Source organism: Plutella xylostella, chromosome 5, assembly GCF_932276165.1.
Source record: "Plutella xylostella chromosome 5, ilPluXylo3.1, whole genome shotgun sequence".
NCBI classification, from domain to species: Eukaryota; Metazoa; Arthropoda; class Insecta; order Lepidoptera; family Plutellidae; genus Plutella; species Plutella xylostella.
Window position 1 is genome coordinate 4878758 of NC_063985.1, and position 18491 is coordinate 4897248.

Sequence of the window (18491 nt, forward strand, 5' to 3'; positions counted from 1 at the left end):
AAATTAAAGGGAAAATAAAATTATTTACTATTTTTTTTATTTAAGTTACATTTTTGAATGTAAATTCTTAGTAAAATGTTTATGTCTGAGTTGTAAGATTTATGAGATAATTGTATTATTAATAATAAATAAATAAACTCAAATAATTCTTTTACAAATTTACTCACAATAAATTTTCAAAATGGCGACCTCCCACAGCAATACACTACCTACATCTACGCAAGAAATTTTCTTTGTCATGTAGGTATAGTTCTACGACTTTTAGGGTGGATTCGTCCAAACATCTCGTTACACGAGAATAACTATACCGGAATAAAATTTATACGCGAGTAAATATCTGGGATAAGTACATTTGCATTCTACCAAGTTATACCATGATTAATTGAATGAACGAGGAACGAAACTATACTGCAACTAAAATAAAAATAGCTGCGTTTTCAGAGCATGCAATAGAAATGATATGCCAACATGGATTATAATAGTAGGAAATTGTTTATGTTATATAATTAAGAAGTAACTAAGAATTAATTAATTATTTTAATATTTATATTTTATTCGCTGTTGTTATTCTGAGAATTTGCCTTTTAACGTACTTTTGTTTATGATTTGACAGATGTGTTTATATGTCATCATGACGGTTTTCTAATCAGCTGATGTGCTGCCGCCATTACAAAATTACTCTCGGATAAGCTCGTTACACGGTAAATTTTGGCGGTATAACATTTTATTCTTGGGATAAGCTACTTACTTATCTTGGTTTCAGGTTTGGTAGAATGCAAAATCTGCTTACTCGCGAGTAACTGGTAGTTTACTCTCGAGTAAAAAGTTACTCGACGTTGGTCGAATCCGCCCTTAGAAATTTAAATGTACTCCCCTTGCTAAATACGTATTCTGAGCTCTTTTTTCTTCTGTGGTGTTATAAATAGTGACAGGAATAATGTCATTTATCATCTGCGTGTAGTTTGACAGTGACAGTTTTGCGGCGGCGGATTTAGAAAGAATTGTTTATTTTAATGTTTTGATTTAATTCTGGCTTGTGAATTGAGATCCGGATTATTTTGATATTAGGGACGATATGTTACATAGTTTAATTCAGCTAATATCGATACACTGTTCTCCGGTCTAATATTATCGCCATCCATCATGTACTGTGCAAGATCAATTATTTCGATTATTCGGTATTTACCGAATAAAAATCTAGCAACGTGTAAACGAGTAATCAAAATAAAAGACGTTAATATCCCGAAGATTTGTTACTCGCAAATTGTTGAAGATGAATCAGGTAAATATGAAATAATTGACCTCTCATGTTTAACATAACCTCAAACAAATCTTATGTATAATAATGATAACCTCTATTTCAGACAAAATAGTTAAAGAGCTATGCCAAGGAGATGCAGATCTAGAAAAGAAGTTAAGGATTCTCATGCTAGAAGTAGAAGTGATGAGACAGGATGGCAGGTGTGCTCCCGACCATTTACAGAGTAGGCATTGGAAACATTTACTGGACTTGCAGAGCAAAAGCCAGAGGTCCCAATATTTACTTTTCCTATGGAAAACACAGAAATCCAAGGAAAATGAAAAGGTACATTTACTTTAATCTTATTAAATAGTGAATATATTAATTTAGTGATGCAAATTGCAATGGGAGTGAGCACAAATTCATAATGATAAATTAATGTTTTGATATATTTCTCAGATGAGAAAAGAAGAAAGAAGGAAACTAGTTGAAGCTGGCTTACCTGAAGAACCAAAAGAGTTTCCAGATGATTTATCATATGGAATAAAACATCAGTCTCTCTTCCTAAGAATTAGAGACCAGTCCATCAACAATATGGATAACTATAGGTACACACAGTTGTGAATTACTATGTATACAAAGAATAACTACTGAATGTGATGCATATGTTGCATACAATCCCAATATGTGAACGCTTACCTTAAGAAGATAGAGGGCAAGAATGTTAACTTTATTGCCTTATTTTTTACCCAGATGACCATGTTTTTATCAGTCAAGGCAATATTTGAATGTGTATTATTTTCCTTTGTTGCAGGGCCCTGCAGGCCATGACCCATGGACAAAAAGTAGTTATAGATTGCTCATATGAAGAGCACATGGTTTTTCGTGAGACTATAAATGCAGCAAAGCAAATGACTTTTGTATTTGGTGACAATAGACTACATAAAGACCCATTTGATATACATTTGTGTAATGTAAAGTATGATGGCGATTTCATGGGCCAGCTGAGAAGAAATATACCCTCCTTGGATGAACCTTGGTTCCCTCTAAATATTCATAGCCAAAGTTACTTGGATCTTTTCCCCAAGGAAAAATTAGTTTACTTGACACCTCACTGTCGGGCTGAATTGACAGAATTTGATCATGATGCTATTTACATTGTTGGGTGTATGGTTGATAAGGTTAGCTATTTATCCCTTTTTCGGTTATTGACTTACCCCTTTAAAATAAAGCCTGAAAAATGTTTACCTTTTATTGAAGTTATTACTATGTCTATAGCTTGAAGTGATCATTAAAATTTAAATTCTTTATTTTACAGATGAATAACGAACCTTTGTCATTAGCAAAAGCCAAAAGAGATGGTCTCAAAATGGCTAAGCTGCCACTAGACAGATATCTTGAATGGGCTCCTGGATCCAAGAAAAATTTGAACATCAACCACATGATTCCCATACTTCTAGACCTCAAGCTATTTGGTGATTGGACATACGCCCTTCGACATATACCTAGGAGGAAATTGATGGAAACTAAAATCCAAGCAATGCAAAATAAATTAAAAAACAGTAAATTTAAACTTGATGTAATGAAAGGTTTTCAGAATTTACCAAATGTAAAAAATATGATGCGGTCTGAGAGAAGACAGAGATCTAAAAAGTCCTTGTATGATGAATAAAGAAAACAAGTTTTAGCTGATGTACTAAGTAAAACATTTAATATTCTAACTTCTATAATTTTGTACACGGCGAATATTAAACGAGTTCCAAGAAGTTCATTATGTACATATTTGTTTCTTATTCTCCAAAAAATGCTACACTTGTAAATAAATTATCATCTACTATATTTCAAGCCTCCAAAATGATTAAAACCGTGAGTTACAATAATTAAATTGATAGTCTTTAGAAATTTTCTATAGTGGTATCTAAATTATGACCACTTATTGCACTTATCAATTACCTCTCTATTGATAGACTGACATATTTTACTGCAATAAACTGTTATATACTGTATCAAGTATTTTCTAATTACTGAATATAATATATGAATAATTCTCCCTAAAGTGAACAAACATTACCCTAAAAATAAACACCATATAATTATTATAGGCATAATAATATGTGATACGAACTTATCTATGTATGTTTTAAAGTATACAGAAATCAAACCCACAATTACAACAGAACCAGCATAACCTCTACATTGGCCTAACAAACATTTTGATAATGTTATGTGAAGTCACTTGTGCCACTACGACTCGTCAATCTTTGTAAAGTTAGATCGACAGACTCGATTTACCTTTAGAAAGTTTCCAAAATTAAGATTCACAATTGTTAACACTAACTCAACTTACAATAAAAATACGCCTATAAACACTGAAGAACTATCACGAAAAATATGTGCTAAAAAGTCTTAAAAAGGGGCTCTTTTGCCGAAACTTAGCTTAACCGTCCGTACTCATTAATTAGTCCATAAGGCCACAACTCAAGACTGATAAAGATGATGAACAAGCATCTATCTTCACTTAGAAAGATTAATTTAAGGCGGAAGAAGCCTCATGTCGATGTCAGTGGTGGCGGCGGCGGCGGTGGCGGTCTCGGAGCGCTGCTTGATGGTGGCCAGGATCTCCTGCAGGTTGGACGGCAGCGCGATCTGCTCCAGCGTGACGGACGTGGGCACGGCGGCCGGCGGCGGCGACGGCGTCATCGGCCGCGACGGCGAATACGCCTCGTCCTGAAATGTTCACTTCAGTTAGATAGTGGTCACTCTCTATAGCTGGAATCAATCTTATAAATAACGGCCAGCCCGCGTTACCACACTTACTCGAGGTAGAGGATACCCTAAGGAGAATAAAGATAATCTCTTTACAAACCTCATCAACAGAAGAGTCGGCCTGCGCCATCTTGCGTATCTGTTGTTTCTGCTCCTCGATCTGTCGGTTGAGCTCCTCCATCTTGGTGCGCAGCTTGTCGGAGGGCGGGCCGGCGGGCGGCACGCCGAGACTCTCGTTACTGGATGAGCCGGGGCTATACGCCTCGTCCTCGTCCGCTGCCGCTGTGGATATAATCGATTCATTAGTCATGCCTTCAAAGTTGGTCTTGAGCTTAACGTTGCAACTGTAAAGAGTACGTCAATGAAACACGAGTGCTGAGCTTGTACTGGTTTTTATTAATCATCATGCATACCCACATCTAATACAATATCCGACATCCCCCTTCTTATAAAAAAAAATAAGCACAGTAGGTATACATGCATTGATACTAATTTCATAATAAATTTCATAAAAAAAAACGAATTCATGTACATATCAACATAGACAAACAGCAGGTACAATGATAAGTTTATTTTGTAAAGAGCAATTTCACAACAATTTTATCTTGAATATAAAGTGGTTGTAAGTTTATAATATATTAGGTATATAAAGGCAGTAAGTTTATACTTACCCAAATTGATTTAGATAGAACATACTTACTATTCATAATACATGCAATTAAAATCATTAAAACAAAACAAAAACATTACAAATACCTACCTACTCATTGAGTTGTGTATTGTAAATTTGTAACTCAATGTTACCTATACCAGCTCATTTCATAAGGTTATCATGAGAGAAAACTATGTAAATAGAACCGTAAGTACCGGAGCAAAATTTGTTAGGTATATTATAAACATAAACATAAACATAAACATAATTTTATTGTGCAATAAAAACTTAACTTAAATGGTGACGCCCTGACTCCTAAACTAGGAGCACCTGTATGTCAGGAGTCATTATGGTTACAAACTTGCCTTGTGGAAAGGTAGGTACTTTAATAAACATTGACAATCAATATAATAAGGCTAAATAAGGTGTCCTTGAATGAATCATAATCATAAAAAACATCTACCTAGTTTTTGTGTACAAACTCATGCGATTTTTATTACAAACAACAATAACAAACAAAATAACTAGTAGATTTTCACGTACATAACTAAATAAGAATGTAATGTAAACAATTTGATCAGGTATTATATTGATAACATAATATTAATTATTTAATAAACATACTCATTTGAATTAAATTGAATCCTCATCATCACATTTCATTAAGTAAGTAAAATTATACTTTTGTGCTTAGGTGTAATATTAAACATCAGCAATTATATCATAAATTATCATATCATTCAAAAAAATTATTAATTAATAAGTAAGTAAGTACTTATTCAATTATTACATTGTAAGTAATGCTTGAATTTAACATATTATAAGATTATAAAATAAAATTAAAATTCATTCCACTATATAGTTGATAATATTCGTGATGTCCTATCCTATCGTGCCGCAGAGAAGCCGTAGCGCTCAGGAGGTCTCACCGCCCTGCCATAACGGGTTATGTGAGGATCAGCTGTTACATTAGGTACATGAGGTGGCTGAAGCGGGACACCGGGGCGGGGGGGCTGCGCGGGCGCGGGGACCCGCCACTCTCAGGCGGTGCTTGTTGACGCTGCGTCATCGTTACTATATCGTCATATCGGTAGCTATTGTTATCATTATACGTACGCGATAAGCAACGGTTTGAATCTTCTATTAAATGTCTACGATTTCTCACTATAACGCGACCTGACTGCATTTGTATTGCGTATGATCGTATTCCTTTTATACTTAAGACCACACCATTTTGCCACTTATTATTTAACCATGCTTTTACCTTTTGACCTACTTTCAATATGGATAAATCCCTAGCACTTTTGTCATAATAATTCTTCTCTTTAATCTTACGACTTTGTAACTTTGAGCAAACGTTCTTATGTATTTTAGGTTGCAACAATGAAGGTGAGCATGGAACGATACTTCTAAGTTTTCTATTATTAAGTAATTCGGAAGGTGATGGCAACGAATTATCAATTGGTGTGTTTAAATACTCTAGGAGTGCCAACCGGAAATCCGAATTATCATAACTAGTCTTTTTTAACATGTTTTTCACTGTCTGAATAGTTCTTTCTACCTGACCATTGGATTGTGGATACCTAGGAGATGACATCACATGTTGAAAGTTCCATTCGGTAGAAAATTTCCTAAAATGCTCGCTATTAAATTCCGGGCCGCCGTCTGTCATGAGAATATCCGGTATCCCGGTTCTACTCAATATAATTTTCAGCTGATCGACAACGGACTGTGACGTCATCGACTGAATGTTGATAACTTCTACGAACTTACTATAATAGTCAACAACCAAAAGATATGTTTGATCACGGAAGTGAAATAAATCCGCTGCTACTTTAGACCAAGCCCTATTCGGAATCTCGTGTTGTAACAATGTCTCTTTTACGTTTGCTTTTCTATAGGTAAGACATGCCTGGCAGTTAGATATCATATCTTCTATCTGAGAACTTATGTTAGGCCAATACATAATTTCGCGCGCTCTCAATTTGCATTTTTCTACACCTAAATGGCCTATATGTACCTTTCGCAACATCTCCTGCCTCATACATTTAGGTATAATAATGCGAGTACCTTTCCAGACTAACCCGTATTGAAAAGTTAATTCGTCCCTAACACACCAGTAACACCTAATTAGGTCATCAACCTCATTTTTATGTGTAGGCCATCCCTTTCTAATAACGGTTTTTAATAATTGTAACTCACTGTCATTTTGTGTATATTTTTGTATCTGTAAAAAATGGGAATCAGTGAGAGGATTATGGATGGCCACCGAGCACACCTGCGCCTGCGCATCGAGGTGGTCGCGGGGCTCGAGGTCACGGTCAACACTGTTGCTATATGAATGGCAGGCGCGCGATAAGGCATCTGCTACATATAAATACCTACCTGGCTTATATACAAGAGTGAATGTATATGGCTGTAACCTCATAAGCATTCTCTGCAGACGAGGAGGTGCGTTTACAATAGGCTTGTTTATTATGCTAATGAGTGGTTTGTGATCTGTTTCTATAGTGATATCCGTACGACCATATATATATGTATAGAACTTTTCACACGCAAACACACAAGCAAATAATTCCTTTTCGATCTGCGCGTAGGCCTGTTCCGTTTTATTTAGGGACTTTGACGCATAACAAACAGGTAACCCCTCCTGCAGTAGGCATGCCCCGAGGCCGTTCTTACTAGCATCTACTGATAACGTGACTGGTTTATCTAAACTATAGTATTGCAATACAGGCGGGCTCGACAAACTCTGTTTTATAGCTTTGAAACTAGCCGCGTGCCTATCCGTCCAGTGCCACTCAATATCTTTTTTGAGCAACTCTCTTAAGATTGAGGTTTTATCAGACAGATGTGGAATGAAACTGCCTACGTATGTCACCAGGCCTAGGAAACGCTCCAAGTCCTTGACGTTTTTCGGTTCCGGCATGTTCCTTATTGCCAATGTGTGTGTATCATCTGGTAATATACCATGCTGACTAATTTTATGACCTAAATATGTAATTTCATTCAATCCTATCTTACACTTTTCTCTATTAAGCTTTATATTTATTTTTCGGCATCTTTGTAGCACTTGGTGTAGACGTTCGTCGTGCTCCTTCCTATCTTTACCGTATATGAGCAGGTCGTCGACGAACTGACATACTCCTTCAATATCCTCAAAATGTTGTAGCAAAGTTTTGTGAAAAACTTCAGATGCCGATGATATACCAAATGGTAATCTTAAGAATTTGTATCGTCCGAACGCCGTATTGAAAGTACAAAGGTCTGTGCTATCTTCATGTAATTTATACTGCCAGAAACTCTTTTTTGCATCTAACGTACTAAATACTTTAGCGCCCGACAATTTAGCTGTTATTTCGTCGAGAGTTGGCAATTTAAAGTGCTCACGCCGTATGGCTTTATTCAGATCTTGCGGGTCTAGACATATCCTGAAGTCTCCGTCAGCTTTTTTAGCTAATGTCATGCTACTAACCCAATCTGTTGGTCCTTCTACTTTGGCTATGATACCTTGACTAACCATTTCTGACAATTTATCTTTTACTTTATCTTTTAATGCTATTGGTAACTTTCTCGGAGCATGTACTACTGGATTCACGTTTTCTTTAAGTTGTATTTTGTGACATCCCGGCAAACAACCTAATCCTTCAAACACGTCCGAGTATGCATCCAAAATTTCAGTATTTCCTGAGTTTTTTGAAATAGATAATATTCTTTTAACTAAGTTTAGTTCCTCACATGAACTTCTACCTATAATTGGGGGGGAATCGACATCTGCTATGATGAATTTGATTATATAAGTGTTTTCTTTATGAACTACCTTAATGTTGCATTTACCTACAACTTTGATGGTATTTCCTGAATATCCACGTAATTTTATAGTAGTTTCCGTTAGCTCACTCTGTGAAATGCCAATTTCTTTTAAAAATCGTATAGGTAATATATTGACATCAGCCCCGGTGTCCAACTTAAACCCTATTGCATAGCCATTTACTAATAAAGTTGTACACCAATCATTATTAGAGTTTACATTATATATTACCTGATCACTGGATTCACCATCAATAGCGTAAACTTGTCGTCTACACATCTTAGCATAATGATTGTAACGGTTACAATTGTTACACTGCACACCATAGGCCGGGCACTTATATAGCTCATGATTTATACCGCACTTTGAGCATACACTTTGCACTTTATTTGCACTAGAACCTTGGTAGGGCGGGGCGGCGGCAGCAGGCGGCCCAGGGCGCCCCTGAGCACGAGCGCGCCCGCGGCCGCGCCCGCGCCCTCGCCTGCGACGGTCACGCGCGTCCCGCGTGCCGGAGGCGTGCTGCGCCTGCGCTGCTCCACACCGACAGCGCCCCGACTGCACCCAGCTGACTGATTCTTCGCCTGATCCCGGCTGCTCCGAGCAATCTCCATTGTGATGATTTACCTCGTGGACGTGATGACTCGACCTCTCAGTCTTGATACTGCCGGCCTGAACACGTGACAGCTCAGCCAACCGACATATATCGAGGGCTCTGCTCAGTGTTAGATCCGGTTCTCGTAATAATCGTTCTCGTAATGCACCATCATTAATTCCGCAGATTAGGCGATCTTTAACAAGCTCGTCGCATAGATCCTTGAAATTACACGTCGCCGCCATTTTATTCAATTCATAGACGTATTGTTCCGTTGACTCGAAATCTTTTTGCTCACGGGTGAAGAATTTGTGTCTTTCCACTGTAGTATTCTTTTTAGGTAAAAAGAATTCATCAAATTGAGATAAGACATCGCTCAATGACTCGCTTTTCTTCTTAAATTGTTCGTAAACTTCGCGACACTTTGGACCGATGACGTGTAACAGTATATTAATTTGGACTGTTACAGTCTTTTTTGATAGTTCACAAGCTTCAAAATAAACCAAAAATGATTTTTTCCAGTCTTCCCACGATTTGCACAGATTTCCTGACGTTACACTCGTTAAATTATTATCAAATTGAAAGGCCGATGGCGGCTTTAATACGGCCTCCATTTTTATTTATTCTAAATTTACTTTTTATTACACTTTTATATTTTTTATAATTTCTACATTAACGGCACTTTTGTTTATTTGTCTCTTCTTCGTATTTTAAATTTGTTACGTTAAATTTTTATTCCGTTCCGGCTGCGCCATGTAAAGAGTACGTCAATGAAACACGAGTGCTGAGCTTGTACTGGTTTTTATTAATCATCATGCATACCCACATCTAATACAATATCCGACAGCAACCTTTATAAGAATTATCTTCTTATTTATGATATGGTGTCATGGATCTGGCTGGTAATGCGTAAGCAACTACTACCTCCCTCTGATACATATCCGTCTTATACGGTAAATACATCTCTACAGTCATAACAAAGCATATAAAGCGACATACCCAAAGAGGCGGCGATCTTATCCTTCACAGAGGAGGAGAGCGCGGGCGAGGAGTAGGGCGGCTGCAGCAGGCCCGACGGCAGGATGCTGGACGCGACCGACGGCGGCGGAGTGTACGACTTCTTGCGCGACGCTCTCGCCACCTGGAAGATAAAGTTGTGTTATGAGTTATTTATTTAATAAATAGGTACTTTACTGCACAAGTATAACATATAAGTGTAGAAAAAGTGGACTTTAAGCATTTTCTACACGCCAACCTACAGAAGGTACAGAAAATCAAGTATAAAGGTGCATAAAAGATATATGAAAGAACCAAATAAGTTATCGTGTATGGTAAGTTCTACGTGTGTAAACATAAACCGTACCTACATGTGTGGTTTCTGTTTTTATATTTTATAACGTTGTCGTAATAAGAATAGATTATAACCTACAGAGATACAATACAATACTGTTTAAGACAATGGGACTGCGAAGTGTTCACTTTCCATGATTTGAACTGAAAACGATACATATACATCCACGCAAATATGGTAAGTAATTTATAAAAATATAATTGATTGGAATAATTGAGAAATTAGAATATCATAAGTACAATTTTTGCAACGATGAATGTGTGTGTAATAACTATTTGGCATACGAACATAAAATATTGTATTACACGTATTACATAAGCCTGGGGTGGGGAAAGAAACTCCTATAGCGGCGCGTATATAAACTGTGCATAGAAAACGTTTAGACGTATCGACAACGTTATAATACAGTGCTATATTTATGCACCGTTATAGGAAGTCTATTCTTTATCTAACGACAATGAACTTAAAATAAATTAAACCATCATACACAATACTTCTTTTTTATTATTTACATGAGGTATAACTTACGCAAATTATAATTTCCATGATTTTCCTATAGGTACTTACATGCATTCTTTATTCGAGAAAGGTTCATTTAAAAATAAAACAACCGTATTTTTTATTTTATTTACAGTGATTCATCCATTACTAAACTAGAAGAACTAACCTTCGCTGGTATAATATCTGTGGGAATGTGAGGGGCCGCTCTCTTCTTTCTCTGCCTAACGACTATCGCTATAAGTAGGTGGGATTTCGCGTCGTCCAATCCGGGCCCTTCGAGGGGCAAGAGTACCGCCGGCAGCGGGACACTCGCCGGCAGCGGCAAGATGTAGAAGTCTTTCACTGTCGTCGTGTTGCTGACTTTCACCACGCCCAGTCTGAAAGAGAAATTTATAAATGAGTTCATTTATAATGTTTGTTACAGTATGCTACCGTTAATTGCCAGTTATTGAAGGTAATTTTCACCTGTTTCGACTGCTTAGATAGCTGTACAACGCAATGTATTGCATCTTCTCCTCGTCATTAGCGGCTTGTAGTCGCAGGACCACAATGTCTTTGTTTCCGCTTCTCTTCATCTTGTTGATGTAGTCCCACACTGTATCGGGGTTTATTCTGCCGACTATGTCGAGCTCGGCGCTGAGATCTTCCTCCAAATCCGCACACACTCCTGAAACCTGGAAACAATACGTTTTTTACATTAGTCATCTGACCAATATAACCCTATAAGTACAATAATCAATTAATAATATTAGTGCAGTATGTACCTCATGAGCAGCCACGTAAAATCTGGCGACATCCACCATGTTGATGCAGCCGTTCCACACCGTCGCCGACGCGTTGTCCACCGTACTGCTGGGCTCTTGGTCGCTCTCGGCTTCTAAAACATACCACGTTTGTTATTTGGTTATCTTATTGAGTGTAAAACCTAATGTTACATGAGATGTTATTGTATCGTACCTGATGGTCGATCACCGCGCTTTTGTGCATACGCGCTCTCGCCAAGGGAGAAGGATTTGGAAGCGTCAAAGGTGACATTGCTCATCTCCAACTCTTCAGGCTTGTAGGCATCGTCGTAGACGTCCTCGCGGGACTTGCGCAGGTCTTCCTCGGAGAACGCGGAGGTGATCATGGGCTCGTGCGGGTCGTACTCCGGGTGCGACTCCTTCATCATCGCCGACTTGGGCCGTTCTACTGAATCTGAATCTGTCGAGCTGAAAAGAATATTATAATTAGGATTTCATTCCACTTATAAAATGTATATCTGTTTATGCAAATAATTACTAACTCGTTCTTGCTCTTGCTGGAGACATTCTCCTGAGATCTGGAGCGAGTAACGACCTTCTCGTCGGTGCTGGTGCGCGGCGGGGAGCGCGAGCGCTTGCGGCGGCGGTCCCGGGAGCGCGAGCGGCGCCGCGACGCCGACCGCTCTCGGGCCGCGGACTTGGACCTAGAGCGGTCCCGAGACTTTGACCTCTTGCTCTTCGTTCTAGATCGCGACCTATGCCGCGAGCGTTCCTTGGAATCTGCCTTTTTCTCAACCTTGGACCGGTCCCTGGAAGGACTGCGCAACCGACTGGACCGCCGCTCGGAGCGACGAGGCTTGTCTTCTTTTGTTTTAGAGCCGGATCGTTTTCTGGAAGATCTTCTGTCTGAGTCACGCTTTGAGTCCTTTTTGCTCTTCTTTGCATGGCTCTTATCGCTGTCTTCTCGTTCCCGCTTCTTACTGCTGTATTTATCACCGCTGTCTGCAGACATCTTTCTTATGGCTGTTCCTCTGGAAATTTTATACAATTAATTAGTATAATTAACATTCATGTTGCAAATAATAAAATCCTATATAATTTAAATTACTTACGATTCTTGCGAACTTTCAGGCACTACCCCTTCTCCTACTGTGGAATCGTTTAGAGCAGATACAACATCTTCAACTGGTACACTCGAGTCCAAATCTGTGGATATGGACTCTTTCGCTTCCATTACCTGTAAAAAACATGAATAAGTATTTAAGTAATTTTCTTTTAAAATGTAGATAACAGTTTACTTTATGTACAGTTGACGCTCTCTATTTAGGAAATACAAACCTCCTCTCCTTTATGCGTTTTGAGGACATACGTCTTGCTGGCAGCTAGAAGGTCCAATTCCGATTTCTTGATCAGTTCCAGCTGATATTTAGATTCCTTATCTCGCCACTGTGCCAACTCTTGGCTAGCAAGCTCCTCCGGTGATAAACGAACCTGTGATCAAAATTAAATTGATTAACCATCGGTATTCCGATGAATAAATATATGTACTGAAAGATAAACACTTACCAGCTGTTTAGGGGTGATGACTTTCTCGCAAATCTTTTCCCAAAGGGAGAGGTTTTTCCGATCTTTGATGTTGAACATGAGCGAGCGGTATTTGGCCTTGTACTTGACGCCGACGTCCTTGAACAGCTCGTGCAGCTCGGCCTCGGTGTCGCGCGCGAACTGCGCCGTCTCCTGATGCGAGAACTTGGGCCCGGCGGTCTCCTTCATGCGCAGGCCGATCTGCTCCTCCAGCGCCTTGCGCACGTTGTCGCGGATGGGGTCCGCGCCCATCCTGCGCTCGCTGTGTAAGTCCTTCCTGCGCGACGCCGCCGGCGATACTGAAGCCTGTAAACAAACCATCCATGTAATAATTCACATCGACATGTCAAAATCTGTAATCGCAATGCAAACAACGCGAAGGCTACCATTACTCATACGCGTGTGGTAGGAAAATTTATTAAGTCACACGCTGAAATGTCGTAAAATAAGTTGTAAAATATTTATGGGCCGAATTTAAATGAGCGAATAGAAATCAAAGTATGGAGTGCAATGACTGTTACCTTCTCGGCTTGAGATTGCTTGCTGGTGGAGGGTCGGGGCTGCTTCTTGTCGGCGGGGGAGGGTGCGGGGCGTGCGGGGGTGGCGGGCTTGGGCGCGGGGGAGTCGTAGAACTGCGCGGGCGGCACAGTACGCGGGGAGGCGGGGGGGCGCGGCGCGCGGGCGCCTGGCGGCCGGCTCGGGCCCGCGGCCGGCTCCTGCGAGGTGGACGCGCGCGCCGCCGGCACTCCGGGGCTCGCCTTCTTCGGTACTCTCTCAAAGTTAAGCGTCGTCTGTATCTTGTGAGGCTCATTCGATGGCCTCTTGCTGGCTAATTTAGGCTTGATGGCACTGAGTGTCCCCGGCCGAACGACCTCAAAGGTAGGGTTTTTCTGTAGCCATGTTTTTAGATTCTCTGCTGTGGGGGCATTGGGACCAGCCAAGCACTTCCCGGTTTTCCTTTCAAATACAATAACCTGAAAGAAAACAATGCATTCAAACACTCATTTCATGACTATTGACCAAGTTTAACATTGCGAAAGTAAACACATACCCTCGATTCCGCCTTCAGCCTATCGGGCGTGGCGCCGGGCTCGTCCTTGGCGGGCGGCGCCAGCGAGTCCTGCGCGTGCTTGAGGATGCAGGCGTCGCTGCAGTAGATGCTGCTGGCGCGCGCCGGCTTCTTGCACACGATGCAGGCGCCGGGCGGCCGCCGCGGGGTCAGCGACCTCGCGTCGTGCGGCCGCCGCGGCGTGCCCGGCGCGCCCACGTCGCTCGACTGCCTCCGCGGGGCACCCACACCCTCGTCGCTGTCCCGCTTCTTTTGTGCGACGACCAGCTGTTGATTTCCACCCATTTTTTTAAATTCAAGTCTAGAGAAGTTTATGCACTATGTATCAAAACGTGAAATCTGCAAGTATAGATTCTACAACATACATGTGTATATTATAAAGCGCATTTTTCAAATTTAACACAAATCTACTCAGAAAGTGAGCGTCTCATTGTATCGCCTCTCGCCTCGCTGTCAAAAAGGTCTCTACCTAATGTAAGTGTAACTAAAGCTAATCAGCAGCTCCAATAGATTGATTTTGCTACGGCTAGGCGTATAATTATTAATTAATTATTAATTGCATTGCTCAAGTTCACACTTACCTTTGGGGAGGGTTTCAAGGACTTAGTTTTCTTAACACAGTTGGGGCACCGCCACTCGATGCCTTGCTCCTCCATCTGTTGCCCCATGACCTTGGTGATGTTGACACACTTCCCGTGGAACCAGTCTTCACAACCGTCACAGCATATCATGAACCGATTGTTGTGAGGCTGCCTGCATATGCACCACAACCTGGAATACAATTACGATGTTGAAATGTCTTTACTTTTTAACCACATAATAATATATGGTTATATTTTATTAAAATGACTACAGACCATGTATATTTAGATGATACATCTATAATATACTTAGATGCCTTGTGTACAACATGAACATCAGCCATGTGTAATTAATTTAATTACTGATAATAGGAAATTTTATTTTAGATATTTTCAATTTATGAACTTTAGCAAGTTGACAACTAATTATGACAGTTTTAAAATTTCATGTGTCAAATTCGATACAACTCTGTGAAGCACACAGTGGAGTGTGGAGTTTATAAACTTTTCTTGAACCAAAAATGTGTAAAAATAATACCTGTAAGGATCATCTTCCGAATTCCAGCTTTCTTGTGACTCTGCAGACGCCTTCTCGACAGCAAAAGCTTCAGCAATGTCCTGTTGTTTCTTAGGAGGCACCGCAGCCGCCTTCTTGTTGACATACTGCCTGGAGGGCTGCAGCAGCTGCGGCTCGGGGGTGAGCGCGAGCGGGGGCGGCGGCGCGGGGGCGGGGGGCGCTGTCGGGGGGGCGTCCGAGCTGCTGGCCGGCTCGATCTGACTCTTGCGCTTCGACGACCGAGTCGCCGGCGCCTCTATAGGGGGCAGAGTTATCACCCGGCCATCGCGACGAACGATCTCTATAGGGTCCTTTCGCGGTAACAATGATTTTGCAGACTTTGTAGGTGTTGCAGTGTACAAGTTCGGATTAGGAGGTTGCTGGAAGGGCGACGCCACAGCAGCTTTGGTGGGTAATGTGTCAACCTTACCCAACACTTGTTTGTCAATGACTTCTTGTAGGTTTTCAGAACTCTCAACTAACTGTGCAACATGCATCAGCAAATCTTCAGTGAGCCCTTCCTCTTCTGGCTGCAGGCCTCCGAGAAGGTCCAGTGTAGGGGACAGTGGCCCGGCCAGGCCTGGGCTATTCATGGCATGAGCTGTTGTTATAGTTGGTTGACTTTTAACTGGGGCTGTAGAAATGCCTGTGGTGTCTTGTAATATTTGTGCTAAACTTGCATCATCAATTTGGGGAATGAGATCAAATCCTTTATTGGATTTCTCTGTGGGAGTAGCTGGTTTAGGTTTAACATTAGATTTTTGTCCCAAGATCCGGGGTTTTTCCTTAACTTCTACAGGTTTGCTGACCTCAGGTGTAGATTCTTTTCCAGGTGTTTTAGTGTCTGTAGAAACTCTTCTTATGACATCTGGTGTTGAGAACAATGATGTTATATCAGATAATAATGCTGTCATGTGTGCAGGTGTTTTCTTTTCTTTTTTTACAGGTTTAGGAGTTTGCTTGACAACTTTAGTATCACTAGCAGCATCTGGTGACGCCTTCACCCGCGGCTGCTCTAGGTCTCGAAGTTGGCTCTCAATGCTCTTGGTAATTAACTTCTCTTTTATCTCCCGTTTTAAAATATTTTTGTTGGTTTTGAGGCGAGCAGCAGATTTTGGCTCCAGCTTACTTTTACCAGCTTGTGCCTTGAGAATGCGTGGTTTTGCCTTAGTTTTCTTGATAGGTCCAGATTTGTCTTTAGCATCTTTGTAATCAGAGTCAGAATCTCTGTCTTGAATGCTCTCTTCAGAAGAACTGATAGATGAAGATTCACTATCATCAGTTTTAGCTTCCTTTTCAATATCTTGTTTCGGTTTAGTTGGCAAAGGTTTATTGAGAACATCTTTACCTTTTAGCACAACTGCATCAGTGGGGTTTATGAGAATCTTTTTGCCTTTGGGTATGATTTTTTGCTCCAATATAGTGATTTTCTTGGAACTGGGAATAGATTTTGGTGGTGACTGCTGTTTGATTTCAATAATAGGCTCATCATAGCCTGAATACCCCTCACTCCTCTGTTCAGTGGAGGTACCAGGTGATGTGAGGGGTGTATAGCAATGATCATTTTGGAAGCCTAGAAGGCTGTTTTCTCTGGTTTCAATTCTTAATGATTGCAACATTTCTGCTCCGCTATCTGTAAAGATTGAAGGTATCAAGATTATAATACAGAAATTATAGTGTGATTTTTTAAATCTAAATCATAAGTGTACATAGTAATATGTATATAGCTTACCATATTTTATTATGCTATTGGGTTCATTATAGTAGCTGTCTACAGACAGTGTGACATGTGGAACCTTGTCGTCTGCTTCTGAATCAGAATCTGTGGCGTCGTCGGGGGCACCCTCGTGACCAACTCTCACAACACTTATGCCAGCACTTTGGGAACCATCTGTACCTAAAATTTAAGTTTGATTTATATTTACACGAGAAGCTAAATATATCTTTGAATGAACTGCATAAAAATATAATGAAAATCAGTGAATATCCATACATATTTTTTTGGCGCCAAATTTCTAAGTAGTAATTAAACATAGTTAAAACCATTTAAAATGTTTATTTTTACGGTTAATGTAATTTCTTGATCAAGAATGATAAAATATATGATAATAATGCAAGAAATGCGATCGCGTATAGGCGTTGGCGCCAAAATAATGGTAGGCGTCTACAGCTTCCCCCTCAACTTTGAATTGAAAATTAAGATACGGTGAACTTAATTCATACAATTGTAATCTATTATTGCGTGTACAAAACCAGATTAATCAGAAGCTTACCCATTAGAGTGTCGAGTAAGTTTTCGTCCACCGATAGCGAGCCATCCTTGTTTACAATAACAACAACAGAACTATCTGCCTTAGTGGAGGGTCCATTTAGATCCGTATAGTTTGTTATCACTGTATTAGACATCTTTCCACATATTAGAAACAGTTAACTTAATGCACATTCTCTATTTATATCCATTTTAGCACAGAGCGGCACGGCGTCTATTTATGACGCATTTTCTAGGACACCGCGTTGACGCCATTTTGTAATTCTAACCAAACCACACCAAAAGTCAATTTTATCAAAATAATCACTCGATTACCGTTTAAACTTTTGTTTAATCAATGTTTTAGCTCATTTATTAATTGTACACCCTAAAAGTTCTCACTTTATGTGGTTTTGATAACTTATTTCATTTATTTTTCCTAAATCTAACCACAAAATAAACAATTTCCACCTCCACTTGAAAACTGCGTTTCAAAACTACTTTTCTTTTCTTCTCTGTCTACCACATTTAGCATCACAGAGTATAAAAATCATGAGGATTGCGCAGCCACGGCGCCGGCAGCGAGCGGCGTCACTGAAAGAAGAGTTTGCGGAGACGATTTTGGTCCATCCATGATCCGCGTCCACGACGACGCCGACTCCAGCAGGCGAAGCGGCGATGAGCGCGGTTTTGATACAAAATATCTACTGCCTACTGCCAGTTCGCACCTCTGTCGGGTACGATCCTATTTATTCGGGCTCTTAGTTAATGGGTAACGTATTCCATCCGTATAA

General features: G+C 40.2%; 2 protein-coding genes across 3 annotated transcripts; one reads left to right on the forward strand and one right to left on the reverse strand.

Annotated features, from left to right (window-relative positions):
* The first annotated feature begins 960 nt into the window (after nucleotides 1–960).
* LOC105389301 (mitochondrial ribonuclease P protein 1 homolog) lies at nucleotides 961–3246 on the forward strand. The gene is made up of 5 exons (XM_011560402.3): nucleotides 961–1282; nucleotides 1365–1585; nucleotides 1700–1848; nucleotides 2055–2421; nucleotides 2559–3246. The coding sequence occupies exons 1-5, from the start codon at nucleotides 1144–1146 to the stop codon at nucleotides 2910–2912; spliced, it is 1230 nt and encodes a 409-aa protein (XP_011558704.3). The 5' UTR covers nucleotides 961–1143; the 3' UTR covers nucleotides 2913–3246.
* Nucleotides 2930–18192, reverse strand: LOC105389310 (death-inducer obliterator 1). 2 transcript variants are annotated; one of them, XM_038112548.2, is made up of 17 exons: nucleotides 17723–18192; nucleotides 17182–17346; nucleotides 15432–17082; nucleotides 14894–15083; nucleotides 14295–14579; nucleotides 13765–14217; nucleotides 13226–13549; nucleotides 12998–13150; nucleotides 12772–12896; nucleotides 12202–12690; nucleotides 11874–12127; nucleotides 11681–11790; nucleotides 11382–11590; nucleotides 11083–11293; nucleotides 10064–10205; nucleotides 4107–4288; nucleotides 2930–3967 (listed from the first exon to the last, which is right to left on the reverse strand). In XM_038112548.2, the coding sequence occupies exons 1-17, from the start codon at nucleotides 17853–17855 to the stop codon at nucleotides 3773–3775; spliced, it is 5271 nt and encodes a 1756-aa protein (XP_037968476.2). In that variant the 5' UTR covers nucleotides 17856–18192; the 3' UTR covers nucleotides 2930–3772. The 2 variants fall into 2 exon arrangements, with proteins under 2 accessions (XP_037968476.2, XP_037968475.2); XM_038112547.2 differs by having other exon boundaries at nucleotides 11681–11793.
* Nucleotides 18193–18491: the final 299 nt, after the last annotated feature.

Bases quoted from the DNA above. Each gene is read 5' to 3' on its own strand.
- LOC105389310 (XM_038112547.2), bottom strand. From the start codon at position 17,855: ATGTCTAATACAGTGATAACAAACTATACGGATCTAAATGGACCCTCC. The intron at 15,084-15,431 runs GTATTATTTTTA...ATTGTATTCCAG, and splicing joins TCGGAAGATGATCCTTACAG to GTTGTGGTGCATATGCAGGC. The intron at 11,794-11,873 runs GTACGATACAAT...GGTATGTTTTAG, and splicing joins GCGCGGTGATCGACCATCAG to AAGCCGAGAGCGACCAAGAG.
- LOC105389301 (XM_011560402.3), top strand. From the start codon at position 1,144: ATGTACTGTGCAAGATCAATTATTTCGATTATTCGGTATTTACCGAAT. The intron at 1,283-1,364 runs GTAAATATGAAA...CCTCTATTTCAG, and splicing joins AATTGTTGAAGATGAATCAG to ACAAAATAGTTAAAGAGCTA. The intron at 1,849-2,054 runs GTACACACAGTT...CCTTTGTTGCAG, and splicing joins AACAATATGGATAACTATAG to GGCCCTGCAGGCCATGACCC.